General features: G+C 48.0%; 1 protein-coding gene across 1 annotated transcript in view; it reads right to left on the bottom strand.

The window, feature by feature from the left end:
- TRIM71 (tripartite motif containing 71) overlaps positions 1–25,347 on the bottom strand; it is a 58,064-nt gene extending 32,717 nt beyond the window's left edge. Inside the window, exon 1 of the mRNA XM_022553800.2 lies at positions 24,346–25,347. Coding sequence (XP_022409508.1) covers positions 24,346–25,209 — 864 coding nt within the window. The 5' untranslated portion in view covers positions 25,210–25,347. The remainder of the gene's footprint in view (positions 1–24,345) is intronic.
- Between the last annotated feature and the right edge of the window lie 495 nt (positions 25,348–25,842).

Genomic DNA, 25,842 nt, shown 5'->3' with positions numbered 1-25,842 from the left:
ACTTAAAAAGAAAGGAATGATGAAATGAAGGAAGGAGGGAGGGAGGGAGGAAGGGAGGGAGGAAGCCACCCCTGGAGTAGTAGCAGGAGCTGCTCAGCCAGATGAAGGACATGGGGACGGAAAACTAGCTGTGAGCAGAGCAGCCAGCAGCTGCATTCTTCCATCCTCTGTGCCCCTAGGGAATCCTAGGTTTTTCGCAAGGTCTTTGTAGGTCTAGTTCTGTATCAGGAGCAGGGTATGGGGCCACTATCTCCGAGTCTCCACCCAAGCAGTGGAATTCACCGTGGGCAGTAAATGGCAGCCCTGGGGGCAGGTCTGGGGGACACATCCACAAGCTCACTGTTTCAGCCTTGTCTTAAAAATCACTGTACTCCCTCCATGGCATAGCGGTGGCTGCTTTAATACAATCTTCAAATGAAAGGGACACTTGGGGAAGATGTGTCCTGTTTGGCACATTCCTCCCTGCACTCGTCTAAGGCTCCTCTCCTGGGGGTGGGCGGCAGTGGATGAATTCAAGGTGGCCTTCGCCACTGTAAAGAGTCTGGATGAAACAACTAGACAGAGGAGGGAAAAAAGAGAAAGAGCTTTACTTACTGACTTAGTCTTTCAACGAAACATGGAATTTTTAAAAATTGGGATATAGTATAATATTAACAGATCAATTTCCCAAGGAAGAGCAGTGCAGCTCTAAAAGAATGATTATTTCTTAACCCAAAATCAAAGCTGAATGTGCAGCACCCCCTCCAAGGGGGGCGGGGAGGGGGGAGGCCAGGGCTTCCTCAGGGCTGCTACATGGTCTCCCCGACTGAGCATGGTGTGATGGCCCTTACTCTCCCTGACAAGCCGCCCTGAGATGCTCCTGCGGCCTCCTCGCAGCCTAAGTGCCTGCCAGGCCCCGCGGGCCCCGTGCCTGTCAGACAGGTACCTGGAAGGCCTCCAGGTGGCTCCCATGTGGCTCTATTTAGACAGAGGAGGTGCCAACTGGCAGCAGGAGCAGCAGCTGAAGACCTGGCAACAGACGCAGCCTCGCCCTGGACAGCTGCGCGGACACCGGGACTCTGGCCCTGGCGCCCCGTCCCAGAGGGGCTAACCTAGTTCCAGCTGCTTTTGTCCGTAGCAGATCCGCAGTTCCGCGGGCAGCAACTGTGGGGCATTTCACTCCAACACAGGCCAAAGCACTTCGTTAACCTGCTGAAATTGGATTTTCATCCCGATGTCAGTAAGACTGGAGAACTTGGGGGATATGAAGTAATGGACCCCTTGACCCTCTTTTCAAAAGTGGCTCAGAGGAGGGGACAATAATGTTATAGCTTGAAGTGAAACACCAAATAGTATGTTAAAGCATCATTTTCATCAAGGGCTGCTGAAATCAGGGCATCCTTTGATAAACAGGTGTATTGACAATTGGGGTTAAAATGCTAATGCAAAAAACAAAAGTGTGCCTGGGGCTCTGCTGTGACCTTAAATCTCCTCTCCTAGGGCACCACTTAAAACCTCTCTCTCAAAGGGGCCACCTGCATTAGAACCCCAAGGTGCTAGCTAAAAATGCAAATTGGAACTCCACCCCAGTTTTAAAGAATCAGAATCTCTGTGGGGTAGGTAGGGAGCCCTGGGGTTAATCAACTCCAGTCGTTGTTAAACTGGAAAAGGCTGATTTAAACAAGAATGAAATGAAAAATATAAGCGAGCTCATAGTAGGCACTCACTAAAAATGCTCTTTGCATAAAATATTTTAATTCTTCTGCTCCAATAGTTTAGGACACTATTTCACCTCCAGGCACCTTAACAGAAAAAGTACGTTATCTGATGTTGTTTGCATAACATTAAATCCAGGAGCTCCTCCACAAAGGAGGGCCGGTGTTCTGTGTTACTGTGGGCAGAGCCCACACCCTGGTTGCTTTCTGGTTTGGCTCTGCACCTTCCCAAGAGGGAGCAAGACAGTTTTCAGGTAGGTTCTAACCGTCCTTGGGAAAAAGGACTCCTTCCCTGAATGTTACTTGTCCTTGGCTAGGCTGGAACAGAAAATCCAGCAGGTAACAGAATAAACATGCAGGCGGCAGCCTGCTTCCCGGGGAAGTTTAAACACAGTTAATTAAAACCCTGCAGAATGGGAGGCAGGGGATTAGGGAGGCAGGGGATTAGTTCGTAGGGGGAAAGGGGGGGGCCTGCTAGCAGGAGAGGTGATGCCTGCCTACCCAGAGCTCTCTCCCTAATCAAGATCCAATGTGCACCCCACCAGCCATCACTCCATTTGACAAGACCCAGCATCCCTTACTTAAGGGCCACTCTGTAAAGCCTGTCCCAAGAGCTGGGCAACCTCAAATGCCTTCTTCATCAAAAATGAAGCTTACTGAGGAGTTTACTGCTTTATCTTAAAATGGGGAAGAACGAAAATAAGGGAGGGAACTAGGTGGGGAAGGATCCTCTGAAGTGCAATAATCACTCAGCCCTTCCCATCTCTCCCCGCCCCACCCTGTCCCGCCCACCAGGATTCCCCTGCTGTCCCGGGTGGTCACACCTAGCTCCAGCACCCAGGGGGCCCTTGCTCGGTCACAAACTTTCCAGCCCAGGCCCCGCTGGGAAGGGCTCAAGCCACCACCCCAGTAATCCTAAAAGGTTCTCCACTCCACCTCCCAATTACAGAAAACCAAGGGCATCACCATCAATTAAGCACCTAACTGCCTAAAGCCCGGGCAAAGATGCACAGGAGCCTGGCCCCTGCCCTGGGAGCGGGTCATTTATGAGCATTAAGCCCAGAGTAAGGCAGGCTCCCAGAGGCCCATAAAACTCCCAGGGGAGGAAGTGGGGATTAACCACTTCCTCCCACCCCTCAAGAAGGGGTTCCAAGCTCTACCAAATTGCAGAATAGAAGGGTTCCCAGGGCAGGAGAAACAGGGGACGTGGGTCAAAAGATCCCATACCCGGGCCACGGCCTCTACCAGGGGACACGACTAACCCTGGGGTCTCTCAAGTTGCTTTGATTTTTACAGATGAGGGCTTCTGGGGTCCTGTTGCCCCTGCAGTTCAGTGGGGCACGTTCTAGCAAGTCTCCTCACCGCCCCTGGCACGGGTCTGGACACTGTCCAGGGAAGGACAGGGCGTACACGAGGATTACGTGTTTATTTGACAAGTACTATGCTGGTACAATGGCTTAATTCTTTTACATACACATCAGCCAGATTTATTGGGTTGAAAACTGTCCCTATCCTGGGCAGTTTACAACCCCCTCCATCTTTCACTCAATTTTTATTGAAACTTATTTCAGCAGCTCTTACCCAAATCTAAGAAGAGCAGCTTACAAAGAAAGCCAACAACATGCAGAACCAAGCTTGAGTCAGCAAAGGAGAAGCATGTCAATGAGCCGTCCTCGACTGAAACCACGAGTTTGGCTCTGAGCTTCCTGGCAGTCAGAGCAAAACGGGCAATACGCCACAACTATGTCATTGTCAAACCATCCGCTTGAGAGGGCCAACAGTTCTCCTGGCAGCAGATTCAGACACAGCAGCGAGCCTGTAAATCCCCTCCTCCGGGAAACACTTTAAGGTCTGTACGTGAAACAAATACACAGCTGGAAACACACTCGTGTAACCTGCTCTCCGGGCTTCCCTTCCCCCGAGTTACAGAAATCCCTGCTGAAATCCTCCAGGGACAGTCTTTCTTTTTCTTGCTAGAGAAAAGCAGGTACAGGAGAGCTTCCCCAAAAATCCTCTTCTAGAAATCTCAAAAACTACTCTTCCCAAACTACTGCCCTAACCCTTCAAACAGGAGTGCAATCTACCCCACCCCCATGACGGCCTAGGGGGGCGGTCACTGACCCCAGAGTGTTTGGCAGCAATGGACCAGGAGTGCAGGAAAGAGCTAAGCTTTTTCCCACCTCTGAGCTGGCATTTGGTTTCCAAGCTAACTTTCCATCTCCAGGACCCCCTTCCTTTGCCAGAACCTGCAGTGATTGGGGCGGGGGTGAGGAGGTCAGAGGGGTCCTGTTCTAGGTATTCTGTCCTGTGAAAAACTATGAGGAACTCTGCAACAAAAGGGTCTGTAGGACCCAAATGCAGAGTGCGGGAGGGGTGGATCCTGCAAGGGGTGGGGGGAGCCTTTCAGGTTGGGGATTTCAGCCCCTCCAATAGCTTTAAGGACTGGCAGGAGAACTGCCATATAAACTACAGCACTACAGCCCAGTTAAATTTTAAATTCTAACAGACAATTTTTTGTATAAGTGTGTCCCAAATATTGTATGAGACATACTTGTACTAAAAAACTGCTTACTGTTTATGAACTAGGCATCCTGGGGGGGTGGGTCTAGGAGGGAGCTAGAGCTGGCAATCCTGGTCAGGAGGCTTCCGGCTGAGTTATGGGGGGGGGGGGCGTTTCCAGTGGAGTGAGGCAAATCTCTTGACAGAACTTTTGAGATTACTCCTCATTGGCTTTGTGACAAGGTTTTTTTGTTTGTTTTTATTTTATTTTATTTTTTAATGAGGGGAGGGGTCTTTAGTGTGACTGTGGTTAGGACTAAAGCTGGGGCACTTAATCCAGCCCAGGGGTGACTAAGCTGGGAGATGCAAACCTCACACCCCCACCCCCACACCCCCCCACATCCCCGCCCAAGAGCAGAGACAGAGGCTTCAATGGTGCTGGCCACTCAGCCAAAGCATCAACATTCCAGGAGGCAGCATTCCCGCCCTTCAGGAGGAACAAAGGGCCTGGGGAGGAATTCCTGCTGCCCCAAGCATGGGGGTGGGGTAGTATCCAAAGAAAACTGGGCAGAAAAGAGTGCCCCCAGCAAGAGGCGCTAGGAAGAAGCCCATTCCCTCCAAGAGGAATGAGAAGGCCCAAGGAAAGCCTCCAGCACGGATATTAAAATTCAGCCCTACAAACACGAAATGCAATCTGGGGGCTAAGTCTCTATCCGCGATGGAGTAAAGTTCAAGAGAGAAAAAAATCTAAAGGTAACAGGCCAAAAGTTCCAAATTTAATCATTAACTTTACCTTGAGGGTCTTCTTTGTATTCTTGCTACCGGCTGGCTTTTACTTAAAGTAACCAATGCGAACATTTCACTGACCTTCAGAGAGGGTGGGATTCGCGGTCTTGTTTTTTAAACTACAGCTCCCGCGTCACCACAGATGATCTCCCAGGCAGATTCTAATCGCAGATCCCCAGCACAAAGGACCTTCGGAAGGAGGGGAGCAGGTGCGGGTGAGCACTGGGGGAATCAGCCTTGTCTCTGACCCATGTACGGGGGGCACCCACCTCTGGGGACCCCAGTGGACAGGATCTTCAAACAGCTTGAGGGGAGATGAGAGACTTGGGCACTCCAGGGCCTCGGTAATGAAGTCTGAGGACAGACTGACGACTGCGAGGTTCTCTTTTGCTTTGAGGGCAGAGGTTTTTCCAAGGGTGACACCGCTCCCGTGGAAGTCCCCTTTCACCATCCCCAACCACAGGTTTTAAAGGGGGCCCAACAGCTCCCTGGAGCCTGTCTGAATTAACTCCGTAAACATTGGTTGAACATTTGCTTTGCAGATAAAGTTCTAATCACCAAGGGGTCCTCAGCAAAGTGCTTTCCAGTTTTTCAGATGCCCTCAAAGGCTCCCAGGCCTTTCTTCCTGGAGACCACGACCGGTCCTTGCCCTCCAACTGAGTCCCCTCCCCACCTTCACTTCACTCTCGCTGCAAAAAAAAAAAAAAAAAAAATCATTTTCACGCCTTGTAGCCGGTTCTCGCAGTATCCAATCCTTACTCCGTCCCAGCTCGGCAACCTACTACTTCCTTCAGCAGCCCAGTTCTCACTGCGGGCAGACGCCAAACACCAGGAAAGAGGAGGAAGAGGGCAGAAACCAACTCTGGATCCTGACAGAGTCGGGCAGTCGAGGACCCCTCCCCCCACAGCAGCACTCAATGATCAAAGGACTCAACAGTTCTGCACACAGGATACAGCCTAAAACCAGGGGAAGGTGGTTCTGAATGACACTTAAAACAGCTGGTTCAGGGCAAGGAACTGCCCCCACCCCTAACCCCTAAGTGAAGCATCCTCTGGTAACAACTCAAAAGTTTCTAAGAAGCTCAAAACCAGAATTTTCTGAAAAGGAAGGCTCTTTGGGAATGGAAGCCACCAACCTGTCACCTCCAGTTGAGTTGGCAGGCCTGGGAAGCTATGATTCTCAGAAATGCTCAGGACCACAAGCCTAGACTCAAGGATAAGAACATTCTGAAGGACACCCAGGACGCTGGCACTCTGCTCGTAGGACTTCACTCCTCTACCGAGTTACCCTTTCCTGAGCCCTGGAAATTTTTTTTTTTTTTACACATAAGCATGTAATACCTAATCAAAAATAATTTAGTACTTTACATGTACATCATTCACCAGAATACCCCCAAATTCCCGGGCACTCTATTTCCCTGTATAGTGATGTAAGGGTCCCCAGAAGGCAACCTCTGTTCTGGTCCTTTGTGTCCTCAAACACCCGGAGAGAGCAGGCACATGGCCGGTGTTCAATGAGAAGTGTGTTGATTGAACGGAATTCACTTCCACATTTTCCGAGCAATCCTTGAGGAATTTGCCTCCCAGCAGGCAAGTGCTTGCTGGAAAACAATGTTCCCTGACCATTTGCATTGTGGCCCTGAAACAGCAAATGTTTAAAACAGGAAAAGAATGGCGGGGGGGGGGGGGGGGGCTGGTGAAATCTGGGCCTTTGCAGAGGCCAAAATGCCTCAAAGGTAAAGATTTTAGGGCGTTTTACAGCTACCTCCACCTCAGCAATAAACCAGGACATCAGACATGGCAACTTTCCGTCATCAGAGACTCATTCACAACCAAAGGCCCATGTCTCACTCTAGTTTCCATAAATCCTCCCGAACACCCATGACCAGAGCAGCAGACCAAATTCTCCAGAGATTAGCACTGAAAGGTACTACAGCAAGGGAACTTTCTAGGGTGTCTTGATTATGATGGTGGTAGTATAGATGTATAACTTTGTCAGAAGTCACCATCAAAATGCACGCATAAAAATGAGTGCATTTGATTGTGCCTACACTACACCGCAATAAAGATGATAATGAATGAACAAACTGTATATTGCCATGCAAGGACGTGCTAGGCTATTAGATTTAAAAAAACAAAGCAAGATGTAGAACTACAGATGCAGTATACAAATATTTTCCCAACAAGTTCATTAACATCAGTGTGTGCACAATTAAAGATTAAATAATAGGGACTTCCCTGGTGGTCCAGTGGCTAAGACTCCGAGCTCCCAATGCAGGGGACCTGGGTTCAATCCCTGGTCAGGGAACTAGATCCCGCATGCCGCAACGAAGATCCCTTACACAGCAATGAAGACCCCACGTGCCACAACTAAGACCCGGTGCAGCCAAATAAATAAATAAATTTTTTTAAATGTTAAAAAAAAAAAAAAAGATTATTAAATGATAAATACAGTCATAAAGGTAATGTTGCAGAAACATAGGAAATGAGACCAATGATACACTCCAACCTCTTACCAGTAGTTACATCTGGGGAGTGGAATCAGCAAGTTGTGTATTTTTAGCTACTTAGCACTTGCCTGTGTTAAAATGACTACTTACTTCTCTTCCAGTTAAAAAGCCCAATGAAGATAAAAACCAAGCGGAGAAACGGCAGGTCTGTAGGGCCCTGCCCAGTAACTGGTACACAGTAGGCAACAGAGCAACACATGCTTAAACACTGACTGATGTGTAACAGGCCTACACCAAATCAAGCATTGCCACTTATCTGTTATCTATTTCCTTAGTAGCCACCAAACATCAAAGAGATTTTTCAGAGATCACCGGTATATGACCACAAAGCATGAACACTCAATATACATACATTAAACTGCAACCCAGTCGGCATTCACTGAGTACAGGCCTTAACACACCCTTCTCTTCACCCCCAGTTAACAGCTATATTCTTAACTGTTTTCCAGAATTGTACGGGTTCAGAGAAAAAGGGGAAATGAGACCATTCACTAACAGTCAGGACACCAGGCTCATCATTTGTTCTAGATAAAATTAGACCCCACCTCCTATGATACACTAAGAATGTATTCTAAGGTAGGATTAAAGATACAATATGTAGAGACAGTAGAAGACGATCATAAGTGGCAGTAAAATTTAAAATGTATAACAAGTTAAACTAAACTGAGGCAAGCCCAGGACTCTGAGAAATCCACTGCAACAAAGAGCCAGTACTCAATATTTTGGATAAAATGCCTACAAATTGATTTTTTAAAAACCCAGGAGGGGGCTTCCCTGGTGGCGCAGTGGTTGAGAGTCTGCCTGCCGATGCAGGAGACACGGGTTCGTGCCCCTGTCCGGGAGGATCCCACATGCCGCAGAGCGGCTGGGCCCGTGAGCCATGGCCGCTGAGCCTGCGCATCCGGAGCCTGTGCTCCGCAACGGGAGAGGCCACAGCAGTGAGGGGCCCGTGTACCACAAAAAAAAAAAAAAAAAAAACCAGGAGGGAGAGGCCCGGGAACCAAGGCAATTTGAGGAGGAAACCCAAATGGTCAATAAACAAAAAGACGCCCACCCCACAGTCATCGCAGAAATGCAAAGTAAGCCAACAGGACGAGCCATTTTTCTCCCATTAGATTGATGGCAACAAGGCCGGGTGGGGTAGGAGGAAATGTGGCTGGCGAGGAGGCAAATTAACAATTCAAATGTGCCTCTCCAGCATCTTAGCAAGTCCCCGGCTGGGGGAGAAGGGGGAGCCAGGGGGATCTTCCCTCCGGAAGCAACAAGTACACAAATTGATGGCAATGGCCGATGTAGAGAAAATCCCACATAAGGGAACAGCTAAATTAATTTCACACCTTGAATGCCAAGTTTGGAGCAGTAATGACTAGCAAAGTAAGGACAGGAAAAAGTACTACATGTTTTTAAAGACTGTATGTCTATACTCTGTGTGTGTGTGAATGGCTGTTAAGGTTTGGAAGAAAACACACTCAGATCACACACTTTGGGAAGAAGTAGGACTGGGGGTACACTTTAAAAATTTTTTTACAAAGATATTTATTACTTGCATAATTAAATAAGGATTAGAGTTAAGTGGTCCAAGTTACTTCCTGGGAGGGAATACAGGTAGCCCTGAGAAAAATCTCAATTTTCCATTCATCCAGCAACTACAAACTGAAGATGGTGAAGGAAGGAAGGAAAGGTCAAATAAATAAAGTCACAGAGACATACATATTCAGAAAAATTACCACCCAAAATGACAAGTGCTGTGAAGTCTAAACAAGTCAGTTAAGGAAAAAACAAAAGTCAGTTAAGGAAAAAAAAACTTCTCAATGTTGTTAAAAGAACACAAATTTAAAACAAAATTGCTACCTCTTCCCCCTTTATAGCCCCTGTCAAGTGTTTGCAAATGTTCTATGGTTTGTATTAAGCACTCATTCATCCGTGTTCCTCTTTTGTGTTCACTGTGGCAAACCTATCCGCATTTAGCACCAAGAAGGGGTGAGACCCTCCCACAGTGAGTGACAACATTTTACAAGTGCCAACTGAAAGTCGAGGAGCTGAAATAAGAAGAGCCAGGCAGACAGGACAGGGATACCTCCCCCAGTTAGTTTTTTAGTTTTTTTTTTCTTAATCTGCTGAAACCACAGAATGTTATGCTCTGGATACTCTGGGCTCCCCCCATGCAACACCCCCTCATCTGCTGAAACCATAGAATGTTATGCCTTGGATACTCTGGCTCCCCCCCATGCAACAGCAACACCCCCTCCATCATGTTATACAAGCCAACATCGAGGACTCAACAGAGCCTGAAACTCAATCCTTTCTCCCAAACTAAGGCCCAATACCCCCTCCTCATCTTCATCATCTGATCTTACATGCTTTTAGATTTTATTCCCATTTATTTATCTATTGCTTTTCATGCATTTTTTTTTCTGTTGTTGTTGTTTTGTTTTGTTTTGCACCCCAAAAAGCAAAGAAATGGAAAAAACCTTGAAAATAAATTCTGTGGGGCTAGAACAAATAGGCACTGATGAACATTAACTTCAGACAAATTCTGTGCTTGGTTCTGCAGTAAACACGATACAACCAATACAGGAAAAAAAAAAAAAAAGGACCACTGATAGGAATGCTGAAAACAGCAAATGTGAAACACCATCCGTCCTTGTATGAGCAAGGGAAATGTTTGCTTTCCAACTTCAAAACTAGCTGCACACATAGAAGCATTTTCAGCCTGAGACGTCCAGATATATTCAGTGCCTTTCTTTGCATGTTTCTGTATGTTAGTTACTAACATTTCAATACAATTAACAACTATACTTCAGTTCTTGGATCTCAAGGTACGTCTGTCTTTTTACTGCACAATATACTTAAGGATGAATAAGATTACAAAATTAATAGATGTTGTGAACCCCAAATGTTGTCCACAAATTAACCGCTATCTCTTGCTAAGAGAGGATTTTTGCTATGCCTTCATAACTTGGTTTCCACTCATCACCATAAATATAAACTCAAACACAAAACCCCCTTTTCCCCAACTAACCTTCAGTTTAAAGTGGAGACACAAACCTAACTTCATTTACACTCCCTGGAGGCGATTCTTTCCAAAATTCCCTCAAAGCTCCAGATATTTGGGTTGGTCCATTGCTGATGAGAGCTATGCTTTTTTTATTTGCACCCATGTGGCTTTTTAAAAACCTGGTTAAATTGGTAAAATAAATTTTCCTCTTCGCATATTCCTCTAAATCTCTGAAAGCTCTGATAAAGCTAACAACAACAACAAAAAGGGAAATAAAAACTAAAGGGGGGCTTTCCTGGTGGCACAGTGGTTGGTTAAGAATCCACCTGCCAGTGCAGGGGACACGGTTTTGAGCCCTGGTCTGCAAGGATCCCACATGCTGCGGAGCAACTAAGCCCGTGCGCCACAACTGCGGAGCCTGCACACCACAACTACTGAAGCCTGTGCACCTAGAGCCCATGCTCAGCAACAGGGGAGGCTGCCACAATGAGAAGCCTGCGCACCGCAACGAAGACTAGCCCCCCCTCACCGCAACTAGAGAAGGCTCACGCGCAGCAACGAAGACCCAACGCAGCCAAAAATAAATGTAAATAAATAAATTTATAAAAGAAAAAAAAAAGGAAAATTTTCTGAGAAGTTATTAAAAATAAAGGGCAAGACTGGTGGGTGGCTGGCAGGTGCTTCCACTGCCCCCTGCAGCACTGTCCCCAAAGCAATTCCTTCCCTTTGAATTTCTGTCTTCACTTATATTACTTTAGAAATTCTTTTATTGAAGTGGAGTTGATTTACAGTATCATGTTAGTTTCAGGTATACAGCACAAGGATTCAGTTATATATGTATATATACTCCTTTTCAGATTCTTTTCCCTTATAGGTTATTACAAAATATTGAGTGCTACACAGTAGGTTCTTGTTGTTCACTTATATTTATATATAGCACACATTGCAATTTTTCATCAGAAAATACCTCATTTGATTCTCAAAAAAAGACAGCCCTAGGCAGACGAATGCACACGTTACCATCCTATAGAGTGATGAGGAAACAGGAGGCACAAAGCCACACACTTTTGCTGACAAATGTTCCTGATCAAAATGGAGGCTCCAGCAGAAGACAGTGACCACCAACACTCAACACAGCACTGCTCATATTCCAGGCATTAACATAAACAGTCACCATCGCCAAAAACAGGAAACACGAGTGCCCTCCAACTGGCGAATGTATAAACTGTGGTACATTTATACAATGGAAAACTACTCAGCAACAAATAGGGAGGCACCACTGATTCCAGCGAATGCAGCTTGGCAAGTGGAAAAAGCCCGACTCAACACTGTCAGATTCATGACCTTCTGGAGAAGACAAAACCATAGGGCTGGAGAACAGGTAGAGGGCTACCTGAGGCTGGGGGTCGGAGCATTTGAGGTGATGGGATGCTCTGTACTGAGCATGGTGGTGAATCTTACAATGTGCGTACCTACCTCAATACACAAAAACGAATACCAAAAAATCAAAATAGGAAATCACCAGACTTGGTAAGAAGTGAGGCCTTCCCTCTCGGCCTAAGGTTCTGCAGCACAAACTGCTCCCTGAACTGCAGGACAAAGCCAGGGGGGTGGGGTGGGGGCAGGTCGTCCCAAAGGCCGAGGAGAGGAAGGGGAAGCAGGGAACGGAGCTCCTTCCTGCAGGGCCGAGGCTCCTCCCCTCACTCAAGATTATACCCATAATGGGCTGCACGGGTCTAGCTCACACCAGGGAGGTACCCACGGATGCCCCGGTGCACCAGCCTTTGGGGAAGGCAAGGAGAATCCCCCAATCCCAAACTGGTTGTGTAAGCTCCACAAAGAAAGGGATTCGGGGCTATTTTGCTCACTGCTCTTTCCCCAGAGCCTCCTGCTTTACACCAAATCCGATTTCATAGAAATTCAGGTCTGCTTACCTAGAAATTCTCTGCACTTGTTTCATTTTTATTTAAACCGTGTAATTACACAAACAAGTACGAAGAACATACATAGGTCTGGGAACAAAAAAGCAGCAGCCTCTCTTGGTAAGCACATACATGACTCAGAGAGCTGGAAGCAGGGCGTGGGCTATCCGTGGCTGGTGCAGCCTGCTGGCAAGTCAACAGCAAGCTGGGTTAGTCGAAGACTGGAAACACACTGACAGGAACGGCACTGCTAACTTTGGACACGTTCTGGTCCTCCTTAGCCTGAGGTCTCCCCCCGTATTTTCATGAAATTTTCAAATGGAATCAAGCACCAAGTGGTGCTGCCGGAGGAGTGGCCCAAGTGCGATTCCATCTTCCCAGCTGTGCTGCTTACTGAATTCTTATTGTCTCTCAGCTCGAACCCACCCTCCTGAGTAAACCACATCTCTGCTTTGCCCGCTGAATCCCTGTGACTCAGACAATAGGGGATGTGAGGGGGAGAAAGGCTTCGCTCTCTGCTGTCCTGCTTCCTGGGTGGTACCCTCAACAGACTTCTTACTCCAGCGTCATGGGTCCCTGGCCAGACCCACAGGTACCCTCCTCCTATATCTTAACAACTCCAACCTTTTCTCTTCCGATCTCCCAGCCCTTGGGTGGTAGCCGCTTCCCACAGCTGCTACTTCCCAGGTACCCAAGTGCTCTGCTCTCTCCTTGCACTGCAGCTTCTCAGTTAACTCAAATAACACTAACAATTCTTTACATTAAATGACCTGTTAAAGTAACTAAAGTGGCTCTGGCTCCAGACTGATATTTATTTCTTCTACGTATCAGTAACCACCCCCACTAAGAAGGATAAAAAAGGAGGGGATCCCTAAAAAACAGAACTATGAAATGACCCAGCAATTCCACTCCTGGGTAGATATTTGGAAAAAATGAAAATGCTAATTCAAAAAGATATGTCCACACTTATGTTCACAGCAGCACTATTTACAATACCCAAGATATGGAAGCAACCTAAGTATCTGTGAACAGATGAATGGATAAAGATGTGGAATAAATATACAATGGAACACTACTCTGACACAAAAAAGGAAATTTTGGCACTTGTAGCAATGTAGATGGACCTAGAGAATACTATGCTTAGTGAAATAAGTCAAAGACATCCGTTATTCGTGGAATCTAAAATATAAAACAAATGAATAGCAAAACAGAAACAGACTTACAGACATAGAACACAAACTAGGGACTTCCCTGGCCAGTCCAATGGTTAGAGACTTCATGCTTCCACTGCAGGGGGCACAAGTTCGATCCCTGGTGGGGCAACTAAGATCCCTCCCACAGCAGTGAGGCAAAAAAAAAGAACACAAACTAGTGGTTACCTGTGGGGAGAGGGAAGTGGGTAGGGGCAAGATAGGGGCATGGGATTAAGAGGTACAAAGTACTATGTATAAAATGGATAAGCAACAAGGATATACTGTACAGTAGAGAGAATTATAGCCTTTATTTTGCAATAACTTTTAATGGAATATAACCTAAAATACTGAATCACTATGCTATACACCTGAAACTAATATAATATTGCAAATCAACTATCCTTCAATTTAAAAGGGGGTGAGGGGACCCTAACACCTTTCTTAGGGATGCTGAAAGGAAAAATTAGATAAAAGATCAAGACTGCAGGCCCTCCTCTAGAGTCAATCCAATGCAGGCTCCTTGAAACCACTCCTGCCTTTCTTCCATCTTCTACCTAAAATCCCACCATTCTCCAAGATTCATCTTAAACTCCTCTCTTTCAACCCAAACTCATCTCCCAGTCAGAACCTCTGTTTAGATGCCACAAGCTTTTAACACTTATATTTCCTCTGGTAATGTAAATGCGACCATATATAAAGTAGGCACCCAGGAAGGTAAGAATCCCCCTTCCTCATCAACTACTTTCTTCCAGTTCTGTCTTCCCAGTAGACTAACCAACCACAAGGCTCCAGCATCCTCAGCAAGGAGCATAATTCCTAGCAGAAAACAGACATTCAAATATTTTGATGACAAATCTTAACACATCAAGTCCTGTCAGCAATGAGAAACCGCCCAAATTATTTCATGGTATCAAATATTGCTTGGCCATCAACCAGGAAGTATTTTTTAAAAAAGGATAAGCAACATTTAATTTCATGAAGAAGGAATTTTACCTGTTTGGCTGAAACTTGCAGGAAAAACTGAAGCCAAATTTTTTTTTCAGGAGACTCACACAGTTATGTACATGTATATTGAAACAAATTTTTCTAACTCCTTCTTCCAAGCATCTTCGTATAAATCATAACTCCCCTCCACAAATAGGTCTCTAATACTACTCCTACCATTTCCACCTGAAAGGTTAAGTGACTTGTCCAAGGTCACACAGCTACTTCCGCGTAACACCAGGCTGTGAACCCAGGTCTTCTTACTCTAAAGCTCATGCTCTTGCCTTTACATCAAGAATCTACAAGCATTTTCCCATTTACTGTTCCCCTTTTAATCCCCCAACTACATAACGTGAGAGAGAACATTTTCAGGGCATTCTGTGGCTTGAAAAGGAAGAGATCTCCTTTGTTTCTGGCAAAGGGATCAAGGCAGCATCACGAGCATATTCTAATTAAACCCAACTTGCATCACCACTGAGAACCAGCAACCTGGCAACATCTTTCTCGAATTGGTCCGTAAGTCCACTAACATCAACCAAGGCCAGATCTGGTGTAAGAGCCCCACCAGTGCCAGAGTAGCTTCTCTGAAGTGCTGGGGCCACAGGGCAAGAGTACTGGGGCAAGGGCGGGTGGGAGTCTCCACTGCCTGAGATCACGGAAGAACAGGCCTACGTTAGAGGTTGGCTGACAGAGGAAGTACCCTTCTCACTTTGATACTGTAGAGATCTGCTATGAGACAGACATTATTTCAAGAGACTAATTAAAACTCAAGGCCTCGGACTTCCCTGGCGGTGCAGTAGTGAAGAATCCACCTGCCAATGCAGGGGACACGGGTTCAAGCCCTGGTCCAGGAAGATCCCACATGCCACGAAGCAACTAAGCCCATGAGCCTCAACTACTGAGCCTGTGCTCTAGAGCCCGCGAGCCACAACTACTGAAGCCAGCACCCCTGGGAGCCCATGCTCTGCAACAAGAGAAGCCACCACAATAAGAAGCCCGTGCACCGCAACAAAGAGTAGCGAGTAGCCCCTGCTCACCACAACCAGAGAAAGCCCGCGCGCAGCAACAAAGACCCAATGCAGCCAAATAAATAAATATATATATATATCCCCCCCCAAAAAAACCTCAAGGCCTCTTCCTTGCTAAATCATTGTTCTGATAATACTTCGCATTAAGTTCATTCTGGAAGGAGAAGTAGTCACGGTAATGATGGTCACACTCACTTTTGCCAAGAGACCATACTGTGGCCCATTTGTAATTACCTGTGTGCTATTTAATTTTCTCCTTAATAACTTAAAAAGACCAAAAACAAGATAAAACACAAGAAGCTAAAGATTCAAGCAAAAAATTTAATATTAAACATCAGACTTGGGCTTCCATGGTGGCGCGGTGGTTAAGAATCTGCCTGCCAATGCAGGGGACACAGGTTCAAGCCCTGGTCTGGGAAGTTCCCACATGCCGCAGAGCAACAAAGCCCGTGCACCACAACTACTGAAGCCCGCGTGACTAGAGTCCGTGCTCCACAACGAGAAGCCCGTGCACCGCAATTAAGAGTAGCCCCCGCTCGCTGCAACTAGAGAAAGCCTGCGTGCAGCAAGGAAGACCCAACGCAACCAAAAATAAATTAATTTTTTAAAAAATCAGACTTCTATGAACTAGTTTCAAAAAAAATAATAAATTTGCCAAATATTGTATATGAATAGTAGGGGAGTTCCCTGGTGCTCTAGTGATTAGGATTCCAGGCTTTCACTGCCATGGCCTTGGTTCAATCCCTGGTCGGGGAACTGAGATTCCACAAGCTGCACAGCACAGCCACAAAAAAAATTTTTGTTTTAATTTTTAATTAAAAATTTTAAAAAATAAAAAATAACTAGCAGTGTGAAAAGAGTGCTAGACTAGGCAAGTTCCTGCTTAAGTCATTTCATCACCCCAGCCTGTCTCCCCATTTGTAAAGTAGCAGTTTTTCTATGATGATTTAAGGCCTTTCTTGTGATAACTGAAGTTTCCTCTTCAGGAACACCTAAAACACACACCTGACAACACCGTGAAATTAAAGCTTATAAAATATTCCAGTCCCTGAAATCAGACTGTTCCCTTGAGCAAGTTGATCCATTTCCTTGAAATGTCATGGTGCCAAAAAAGATCAAGTCTTTAAAGATTAATGGTTGTCAAATACATCATATAAAATGTGAACAGAAACAGTGGCCTTCCATCTCTAAAAAAAAAAGCTGAGGGCATTGATGTAGCCTCTAAACACAGTTGTGCCCATCTTTTCCCATAGGCTCAGGGAGCCCTATAACCCTAAGATGGTCTAGACCAGAAGTTAAAGTTGAGGTCCAGTTTTTCTAAGGTGAAACAAGTTTTATGCATGTTTCTCCAGTTCACTTTGCATCACCTGAAAGAATCACTACATCCTTCCGTTTAGATCATAGTAAACTGACAGAAGCCACAATTTCCAACACTGACATTAGTTTTCTTCTACAGCATCCCCTCTGGGGGGAAGAGGGGTGGGGTGAGGAGTCTGCTGCAATACTCAACAGTTTATTAATAAAAGCTATTACAAACCACAAGGTCCTACTGTATAGCACAGAGAACCATATTCAGTATCCTATGATAAACCATAATGGAAAATATATTAAAAAAAGAATATATATATGTATAATTGAATCACTGGGCTGTACAGCAAAAATTAACATGTTGTAAATCAACTATACTTAAATTTTTTAAATTCTTAATTAAAAAAAAAAAAACCTGGGACTTCCCTGGTGGCACAGTGGTTAAGAATCCGCCTGCCAATGTAGGAGACACGGGTTCAAGACCTGGTCCCGGAAGATGTCACATGCCACAGAGCAACTAAGCCCGTGCGCCACAACTACTGATGCCGGTGCGCCTAGAGCCTGTGCTCCGCAACAAGAGAAGCCACCGCAATGAGAAAACTGCACACCACAACAATGAGTAGCCCCTGCTCGACGCAACGAGAGCCCAACGCAGCCAAAGATAAATAAATAAATTTATAATAAAACAAAACAAAAGCAAAGCAAAGCTATTATAAGTGTTTACAATTGGCTTCTACTGTGCTACAGACTCTTTAAATATGTTAACTGGAATCCTTAACACTGCAAAGTGTTACAGATGAGAAAACTAACGCAGAGCAAGAAATCTCAACCTAAAACCACACTGCCTAAATGCTTAAGTAAAAATAAAGCTATATAAACAGACAGCATTAATAAGAAATACCACAAAACCATTATCCCAACTCCTACTAAAACTTCCTTTACCATATCCACTTTTCTGCTCAACACTTACCCAGTACAAGCCTACAGATGATCCTAAGAGAAAGATCTCCCTCTGACATTGATCTCAAAGAGAGGCAGACGGCACAGAACAAAATCTGCGGATGTGGTCTATATAAACACACCATAATCATGAGTGTTGACACAACCTATTCACAATTCTCATTTTTTAAACACCTGTGCTGAAGATGTTCTATCAGATCCATATTTAGCAGCAAAATCTCCATGTGCATACTTTTTAGTAGAAGAACATCTTTGTAACTATCCCAATTAGCCAAAGACATTAAAGAAATCTGCAAACTCCACTGGCATTTCAACAAGGCTAGATAGAAGGAAATGGCTGCCCGAACTTTCCAGAAGCAACAATAACAACTAAGGATACAGTTGCTGACAGATGTTTGACAGAGGCTGGGCAGGGGGGTTTCCAAAGCCCACTCAGGGACCCTCAAAATTCACAAGATGTGGGAGCCATGAGGGGAGCCCTCAGTTGACACAACTGACCTGACCCACTTCATTGTCTTGTGCCCACTGCTCGGTTTCATTCAAATCCCATTTATATATATATATAAAAAAATCCCATTAACGATGACAGAATGTGCAATTTTGCACAAGCCTGTTGGATAAACAATCACAATCAATAAAAGCCTGTCAGATAAATAATCACAATCAAGAATTGCACCCTTGGGACTTCCCTGGTGGCACAGTGGTTAAGAATCTGCCTGCCAATGCAGGGACACGGGTTCAAGCCCTGGTCCGGGAAGATCCCAAATGCCATGGAGCAACTAAACCCGTGCGCCACAACTACTGAGCCTGCCGCTCTAGAGCCCGCGAGCCACAACTACTGAGGCCGCATGACACAACTACTGAAGCCCACGCACCTAGAGCCCATGCTTGCAACAAGAGAAGCCACTGCAATGAGAAGCCCACGCACCGCAACAGAGTGGCCCCCACTCACCACAACTAGAAGAAGCCCACTCACAGCAAGGAAGACCCAACGCAGCCAAAAATAAATTAATTAATTTTTAAAAATTGGCCTGATGTCTTCGGATTAAATATGAATCTCTCAAAATTTCAGGTGGGTGTTAGTGGGAGATTAAACCCAGACATTAGGGGTCTTCCCCTGTTTCATTCCACCATACCTTCAAAGCCAACTGTAAGCCAACTATCTAAAACATGAAGGAAACTGGAGATGCAATCTGAAGAGGCAAGGAATTACACTGGAATAGGGTTTAAGCCGAAGTTTCAGATGTAAATTGCCCACGCTCACCCCCCCACCCCTCCCAATTCTTCCGTTAACAAGCCAGAGTCTTGTCAATCAAAACAGTCAATCTGGTTTCAGTCAACTAGGTTTGTGGGTACAGACAAAACCTCAAAGGGAGAAGAATAATTTAGTATTGAAGAAGCAGTAGGTCACATCAACTGAAGAGGAAAGATGGCTCAAGCCTCCTCCTGTAACTCACAAAGCTTGAAAGGTCAAAGAACGAGGAACAGAGTGGCTGCAGTGGTGGCACCTTTTGCTCCCTTCAGGCAACTGTAATTCTTTATCCGCTCTCTTCCAAAATAAGAGAGATGGCACAAACAGCCTTAGTGAGTCAAGCCTTCAACTCTTTGTCAGTGTTATGGGGAAAAGGGGGAGGAAACGCTACTTTGAAACCGCCTGCATGGTAGAATTCTTCTCAACCTTTTGCTTAAGTGTCAAGAAGAATGACATCGAAATGGTCCTTTATTAGCTAAGAATGAATACATCTGAAATAAACCTTGCCCTGTGTGAGGAGCTGGCGAGTAAGCAACCCATGTGACTTCAGTTAGCACCAAAGGAAATAAAATTTGGAGGGGATTAAATTTCAGAGCTATATAGAATTATCAAGTAAATTAAAATTCCTCATAATCAGAAAAACTTATAAAACCCTTTCTTCTGGCAAACTACCTCAACAACAAAAGCATTTTAACCATTTCACCTCCTCATTTAAGGCTTCCTCCAAAACTAACTCCCTTTCTATATATGCACAGAATTTTTTAAATGAAAACATAAAAAGCCAAACAGTTGTGTTCAAAATTTTACATGTTAGGAGAAACTAGAAAACTACACATTTTAATGTTGGTTTTAGTGACCTGAAATATGTTTTAAAATTACATATGTGTGCATTTTCTTCTTTTTTTTTAATTGGCTATGCCTCGCAGCTTGTGGGATCTTAGTTCCCCAACCAGGAATTGAACCTGGGCCCTCAACAGTGAGAGCATGGAGTCCTAACCACTGGACTGCCAGGGGATTCCCCATTCATCAAGCATTTTCTTAATTCAACAGATTTCAATCTACAAACATCCACCTGCTGAACTAGATTCAAAGCAGGAACCTCCAATTATTTCCAAGGTATGGAAAATTTGGTTTTCTGGTGAATAGGTGAGATGCGTGTGCTATGCAGACACACATCTACCTAGTCCTATAGAACGGGTTGAAGATGGGGCACAGAAACAACTAGAATGCACATTTCTACTCACTTTTTCTCTCTTGTCCTTAAAAAAAAAGGCTCTTGCTATAAATTTTACAATGTACAAAACACACACCTATTATTTTAAAACATACACTGAGTATGCATGCCTGAAAAAGCTTAGACTCTGGGAATGCAAAATAAAATACATTGGTGCCAATACTGGTACAATCCCCATTTACAGGAACTCATTCAAAATAAGATACAAGAATTCATTCCACAACCAATTATTTTAGGCAGCAAACCGTCTTCCTCAGTGGTTTGAGGCTGATTTTTTGAGAGTGGTTTCCTGGGGAAAGATAGTCTCCCCCCGCAAGCCTAGGATGGCTCAATACTTAGGGTCACACTGGATTGGAATTCTAGAACCTATATTTCCAGGGAGTGAAAATAAATTGTATTAGCACCTACACCCCATTTTCCATACAGGACACTCAGGAAAATCCACCCCCACCCCCGCCTTCATAACGGGGAACAATACTGCCATCCTCGAGCTACAAAATATCCCTCGGCTCAAGATGGCAACTGGGTCACCACCGCCCCCCTCGGCCACCCCCGCCAGTTGACAGGGCCTTTCCCGGGGACCGGAACAGGCTCAGACCCCACTCGGCTTCTCGCCATTTACAGAATCCTACCGCCCGACCTCTAAACACACTCACACCCCCTTTCTGCTTCCAGTGTCGCCTCCAAGGCAGCCAAGGGCTCACATCCCACGTGCAATTAACACATTAAAAGGCACCTCGTGAAAGTGGGAGCAGCGCGCTCCAGTCCCACTCAACTACCTAACTCTTCCCCCCACCAGATGCGTGCAGACCCCGTCTCGGCCCCGCCGCCTCCCGCTCGCCGAGGCGGGCTCCGGGCCGGCCGGGCTGGGGCTGACCCACTGCCGCGGCGCCTCCGTCCGCCTCTCCCAGGCCCCGCGGGAGGCGCGCGGCCAGCGGTCAGGAGCGCGGGCCCCCAATTCCCGGCCTGGCTAACCGTGGGCCTCGGCGCCTGCAGGCCTTTCGGACTGACCACCAAAGCGAAAAACCCAAACTCTGTTTTTTAAATGGACCAAATACAGAGTGGCAGCAAACAACCCTCACCATTCCGTTGGAAAACCCAGCTCCCTCCTTTTAAATTTTAAAATTAAGTTTTAAACCAGTGGTCAGAACACCACCTTGTCAGTCCTGAGGGGCCATTTCCGGGGGGGTGCGGGGAATGCTTAGGAAAGCAGTCTGGGAAGAGACCCTACCGGCTGCTTCCCGCACCCCTAGTGGCCAACTGTCGGAGGCACCCTCCTTAAAATTAAAGGGGAAGAGCCAGGCGTCGGGGCCCTCTTCCCAAGGTCAGGTGGCATTAGTCACCATCAGGCAAGGGCTCCCTGAATTATTTAATTGAGCCTGTTGACCCGGGAGGCAACTCAGTGAAGGAGCACGTTTCAAAAACTTAAGTAGAGTGTACCTACTGTAAAACACATGGATTTAGGCATCCAGTCCGTCACAATCCAATAGAGAACAGGACGATAGTCCTCCACATTGCCTTCAGTCTCCTTTTCCCAATCCGAAGAATGGTTTTTTAAAGCAACAATATTACTGAACTGTGAAGGATCACTCCCTCGGAAGGAAACGAAGAATTTAGGCCGTGGGTGGGATCACTTCTGTGAACCTGGTGCTTTCCCTCCCAACACTTGACTTCTCCATTCACAGCATTGGTTTGTCCCTTTAAACTTAAATTCCCTAACATTCCAAATGCAGGAACGATTAAAGAGATCTAACAACTGTTTTCCAAGTTTTCTTCTTTTAATGAAAAACCAAGAAGGGGAAGTAGAATTTTGCTCAAAACTGAGCAAATGTCATGTTTTGAAAGGATAGTTGGTCTAACAGTGTAATATCTTAGTGCCTTTGCCAAACAACTTCAGCCTAGTATTGCACACGTTAAAAAAAAATCTAAATGTTCAGGGCATCCAGGTACCTCCCAGGGTGAGGGGTGCGACACTTCACACGCTCCCATACCGTTTGAATGGTTTAATAATTTAAAAAGTGTATAAACCTTTTACAAGTGTGGCAACACTGAGCATCTACTGTTTTAACCCAAATAAAACGTATGTGGATCTTTAACCGGGAATATAAATAAAACCTGACATTTAAACTCAACTGCTGGGAGGGAGGGTTCAATCAACGCCCCTGCCAGGAGGGAAATTGTGGCGGATTCAAGCGGCCCTCTCCCTCCCCCCCTTCCCCTCCCCCTCGACGCTAATCTTCCCGGCAAATTGGCTCCCTCTTTCCATCCCCGGGATTCGGATCAGTATTTAACTCAATCCATTTTTGAAAGAACCTACTAGACACATTCAGCCATGAATGTGGGAAAACTTTAAAGATGAGTCCATTCAAAGCTTAAAAAAGGAAGGAAAAGAATAGCTGCCCCTTAGGCTTCATACCGAGAAAGAAACTTTTAAAATGAGGCGTCCACAACAAGTAGATTAGAATTTCAACTTTTTTCCAATAGAAGAAGCCGGCTTAAGGCCAGCAGGCAATAGCTCCGCCCTCCTCCCCAAATAACAGGTTAGGCGTGGAAAAGGCTGCGCTCGGCAAGCCTCAGCCGCGTTCGGAACGAGCACGCCCACTCCACCTAGCACGCAGCCAACTCGCACCAGGAGCCGTCTCCTGCCCGCGCCCAAGGCAAGGCTAGCACCAAGTCTCACAAAGGGGCTACAGGTAGCATTAAGTCACCGACCCTCTCAGCAGAGGCTGAGCCTCAAAGCTTCTGGCCCCGTCCTCCAGTGGGTTCGGGTGAGTGTAAGGTGGCACAAGATGTGAAAAATAAGCAAGAACGGTTTATTCAACAAACAGCCAAAAGAGCCAAATAAGCTCAAAGGCTGCCGTGCAGCCCGCGGACTCTGCGCCCCCGGTTCGAGCCGCGTGCAGCTTGGGTCGGCTTGTTTTCCATGAAAAGTCGAGCCCCAGGTTGAACGGGGTGGGGACACCTCCCAACCAGGGAAACCGGTTCCCGCAGAGATCGAAGCCGGGGCAGGCGGGGGCGGCCCAAGGACTTCCAGCTGGGTGAGGGCAATGGGCAAGGCCCCCCGATTCCGCTGCTCCCGGTGCAGCGGTGGGCCCACGAGGCCGAAGGGCGATTCCATACAAGGGAGGTTCAGGGGCCAGAACACGCTTTTTCCACGGTGCGGGAACAGAACCGCGGAAGGCTGTTCTTACTCCATACAAGGAGGCAACGACTGCCACGATGTCCCAACAAAAACCACAATCCTCCCCTCACAAGCGCGCACGTGGAAACCAGGTCTACACGCGCAAGCGCACCCCACACTCACCCACACGACCATCTCCTCCTGGCTCATGCCCTACTTAAAAGCAACAATCGACGAGTTTTACAAACAAAAATAAGGGGAAAAAAAGCTAAAGGAGAACCCTCAGCATGCTGGGAGGCCTCTGGTGTGCCCGCACAAGGAGACCACGTCTACACATACACACGTTTCCATCTCATGTCTTACTTAAAACAATAGCCTGCACGCTTTGTCAAACAGGAATGAGGAAATCAAAGTCCCTAAAGAAGAGGGGGTGTCTCCAACCTCGGGAGCCGTCGGAGGGCAGAGGAGGGACCCTCGCACACGGAGGCCAGGTCTACACAGTCGCAGACAACTACCTCTTCCCAGCTCATGCCTAACTAGAGACAGCGGATGCCACATTTTGCCGAAAAGAAAATTGGATACGGAAGCGGGGGACTCTGCGTTTTGGGACCCCTCGCAGCCCGCACACAGAGGCCAGGTCTTCTCCACACACACTTCCCGGGTCAGGATCTGCTTGGGGCAGCGGCTGCCGCGTAACCAAAAGAAAAACGAGAAATCCGGAAGGGAGAGGACCCCCTCCCCTTGCTGGGGGGCCTGCCCGGATGCCCGCACGAGCACCCACGCGGCTCCCCGGGTGCCAGACCCGCGCCCCACGCCGCCCGGCCGCAGCCCCCGCGGGAGCGGCCCCCGAACTCACCTCGTCGTCGTGGTGCTGGCAGAAGCCGAGGCGCTCGGGGAAGACCGAGAGGATGGAGAAGGGCGCGCCGGGGAAGGGCGGCCCGAGCCCGAGCTGCTGCGCCGCGGCGGCGGCGGCGGCGGCTGTGGGGCCAGGCGGGCCGCGCTCGATGTAGTGGTCCTTGGTAAGGCGCACGCGCTGGTGCGCGCGGACGCAGTTGTCGCACAGGTGCTCCTGGCAGTCGAGGCAGCGCGACGAGGCCGCGTTGCCCTCGTCGCAGGAGCTGCAGCCGTGAGGCCGGCGCAGCAGCAGCGCCGACGGGGAGGCCGCGGGGCCGCCGGGCGCTGAGCGGGGCGGCGCGGGCGGCTGCGGCGCTGGCGGGAGTGGCGGCGGCGCCGAGGCAGAAGCGCGCGGGTGCGCGTGGTGCGCGTGGTGTCGGTGGTTGCTGTGGCCGCCCGCGCCCGCCGCGGCGCCGGCCCGCCCGTTCTTGGGCGGCGGCTCGTCAGCCGTGGCCACCACGGCGTCGAGCAAGTTACTGAGCAGGAAGGCGGACGAGGGCAGCGCGTCCATGCCCGCCGCCTCGGCCAGCACGACCTTCTGGTCGCACACAGGGCAGCGCAACTTGAGCGGCTCTCCCGGCGCGCCGCCGCCCGCCGCCGGCAGCCGGTGCGCCTCGAGGCACGGGCGGCAGAAGGCGTGCAGGCAGGGCAGGACGTGTAGGCGGCGTGCCGCAGCCCCGGGGCCCCCGCCGCCGCCCCCCGACGACGTGGACGTCTGCGAGGACGACGACGACGACGACGAGTTGGAGGAGAGCGGCGCCGGAGAGCCGCACATCTCCTTGCACAGCAGGCAGATCTGGAAGTCGGTCTCGGAGAACGAAGCCATTTGCAACCAAGCCCGGAGGAGGGAGGAGACCAGAGAGGAAGAGGAGGAGGAGAGGAGAGCGCGGACAAGGAGGGTGGGGGAGCCGCCGACTCACTCAGAAAAAGGCATCAATTAGGCCTGCGATCCAGGAGCCGGCACCAGAGCGGCGCGGCCCGCTCGGCCTCGCCGCGTCCGGCCCGCGCGCTGCCACCCCCGACGCTGCGGGCATTAAATGCCACTCTCCGGAGGCGACACAGATTCCTCCCGGAAAAGGACGCGGGGGCCGCGTGCTTTCCCGAAGCGGGAGCGCCGGAACAAGTCCCGACACGCGAGGGGCGAGCGGGGGCAGGGAGGTCAGAGGACTCCCTGGAGCAGCTGTAGCTTAGCTTCTCGCCAGCCGAGGGGAGTTCCCCCAAGTCGAGTCCGCTGTGCAATCCCAGTCCCGGCGGGAGAAGCAGAATTTGGTTCGACGAGTATTTGGTGCGTGGCTTTTCTTTAAACGGATTTAGTCTCTTCTTGGGACAGGAAAGCTCCCCCAAACTACTAAAGGCGGGAGCGGCGCGATGCCGAGCCCGTGTCCCCCCGAGCGACGCCGACCGCCCCGCCGCATGACGCGGCGGCCAGGGGCTCCTGGGTGGCCCGGCGTGCGGCGCT

Source organism: Delphinapterus leucas, chromosome 10 (assembly GCF_059928025.1).
Source record: "Delphinapterus leucas isolate spDelLeu-1000000601 "Yukka" chromosome 10, BTC_Dleu_Yukka2, whole genome shotgun sequence".
NCBI lineage: Eukaryota > Metazoa > Chordata > Mammalia > Artiodactyla > Monodontidae > Delphinapterus > Delphinapterus leucas.
The sequence above is the reverse complement of the archived record's forward strand: the minus strand, read 5'-3'. Positions and strand labels throughout refer to the sequence as shown.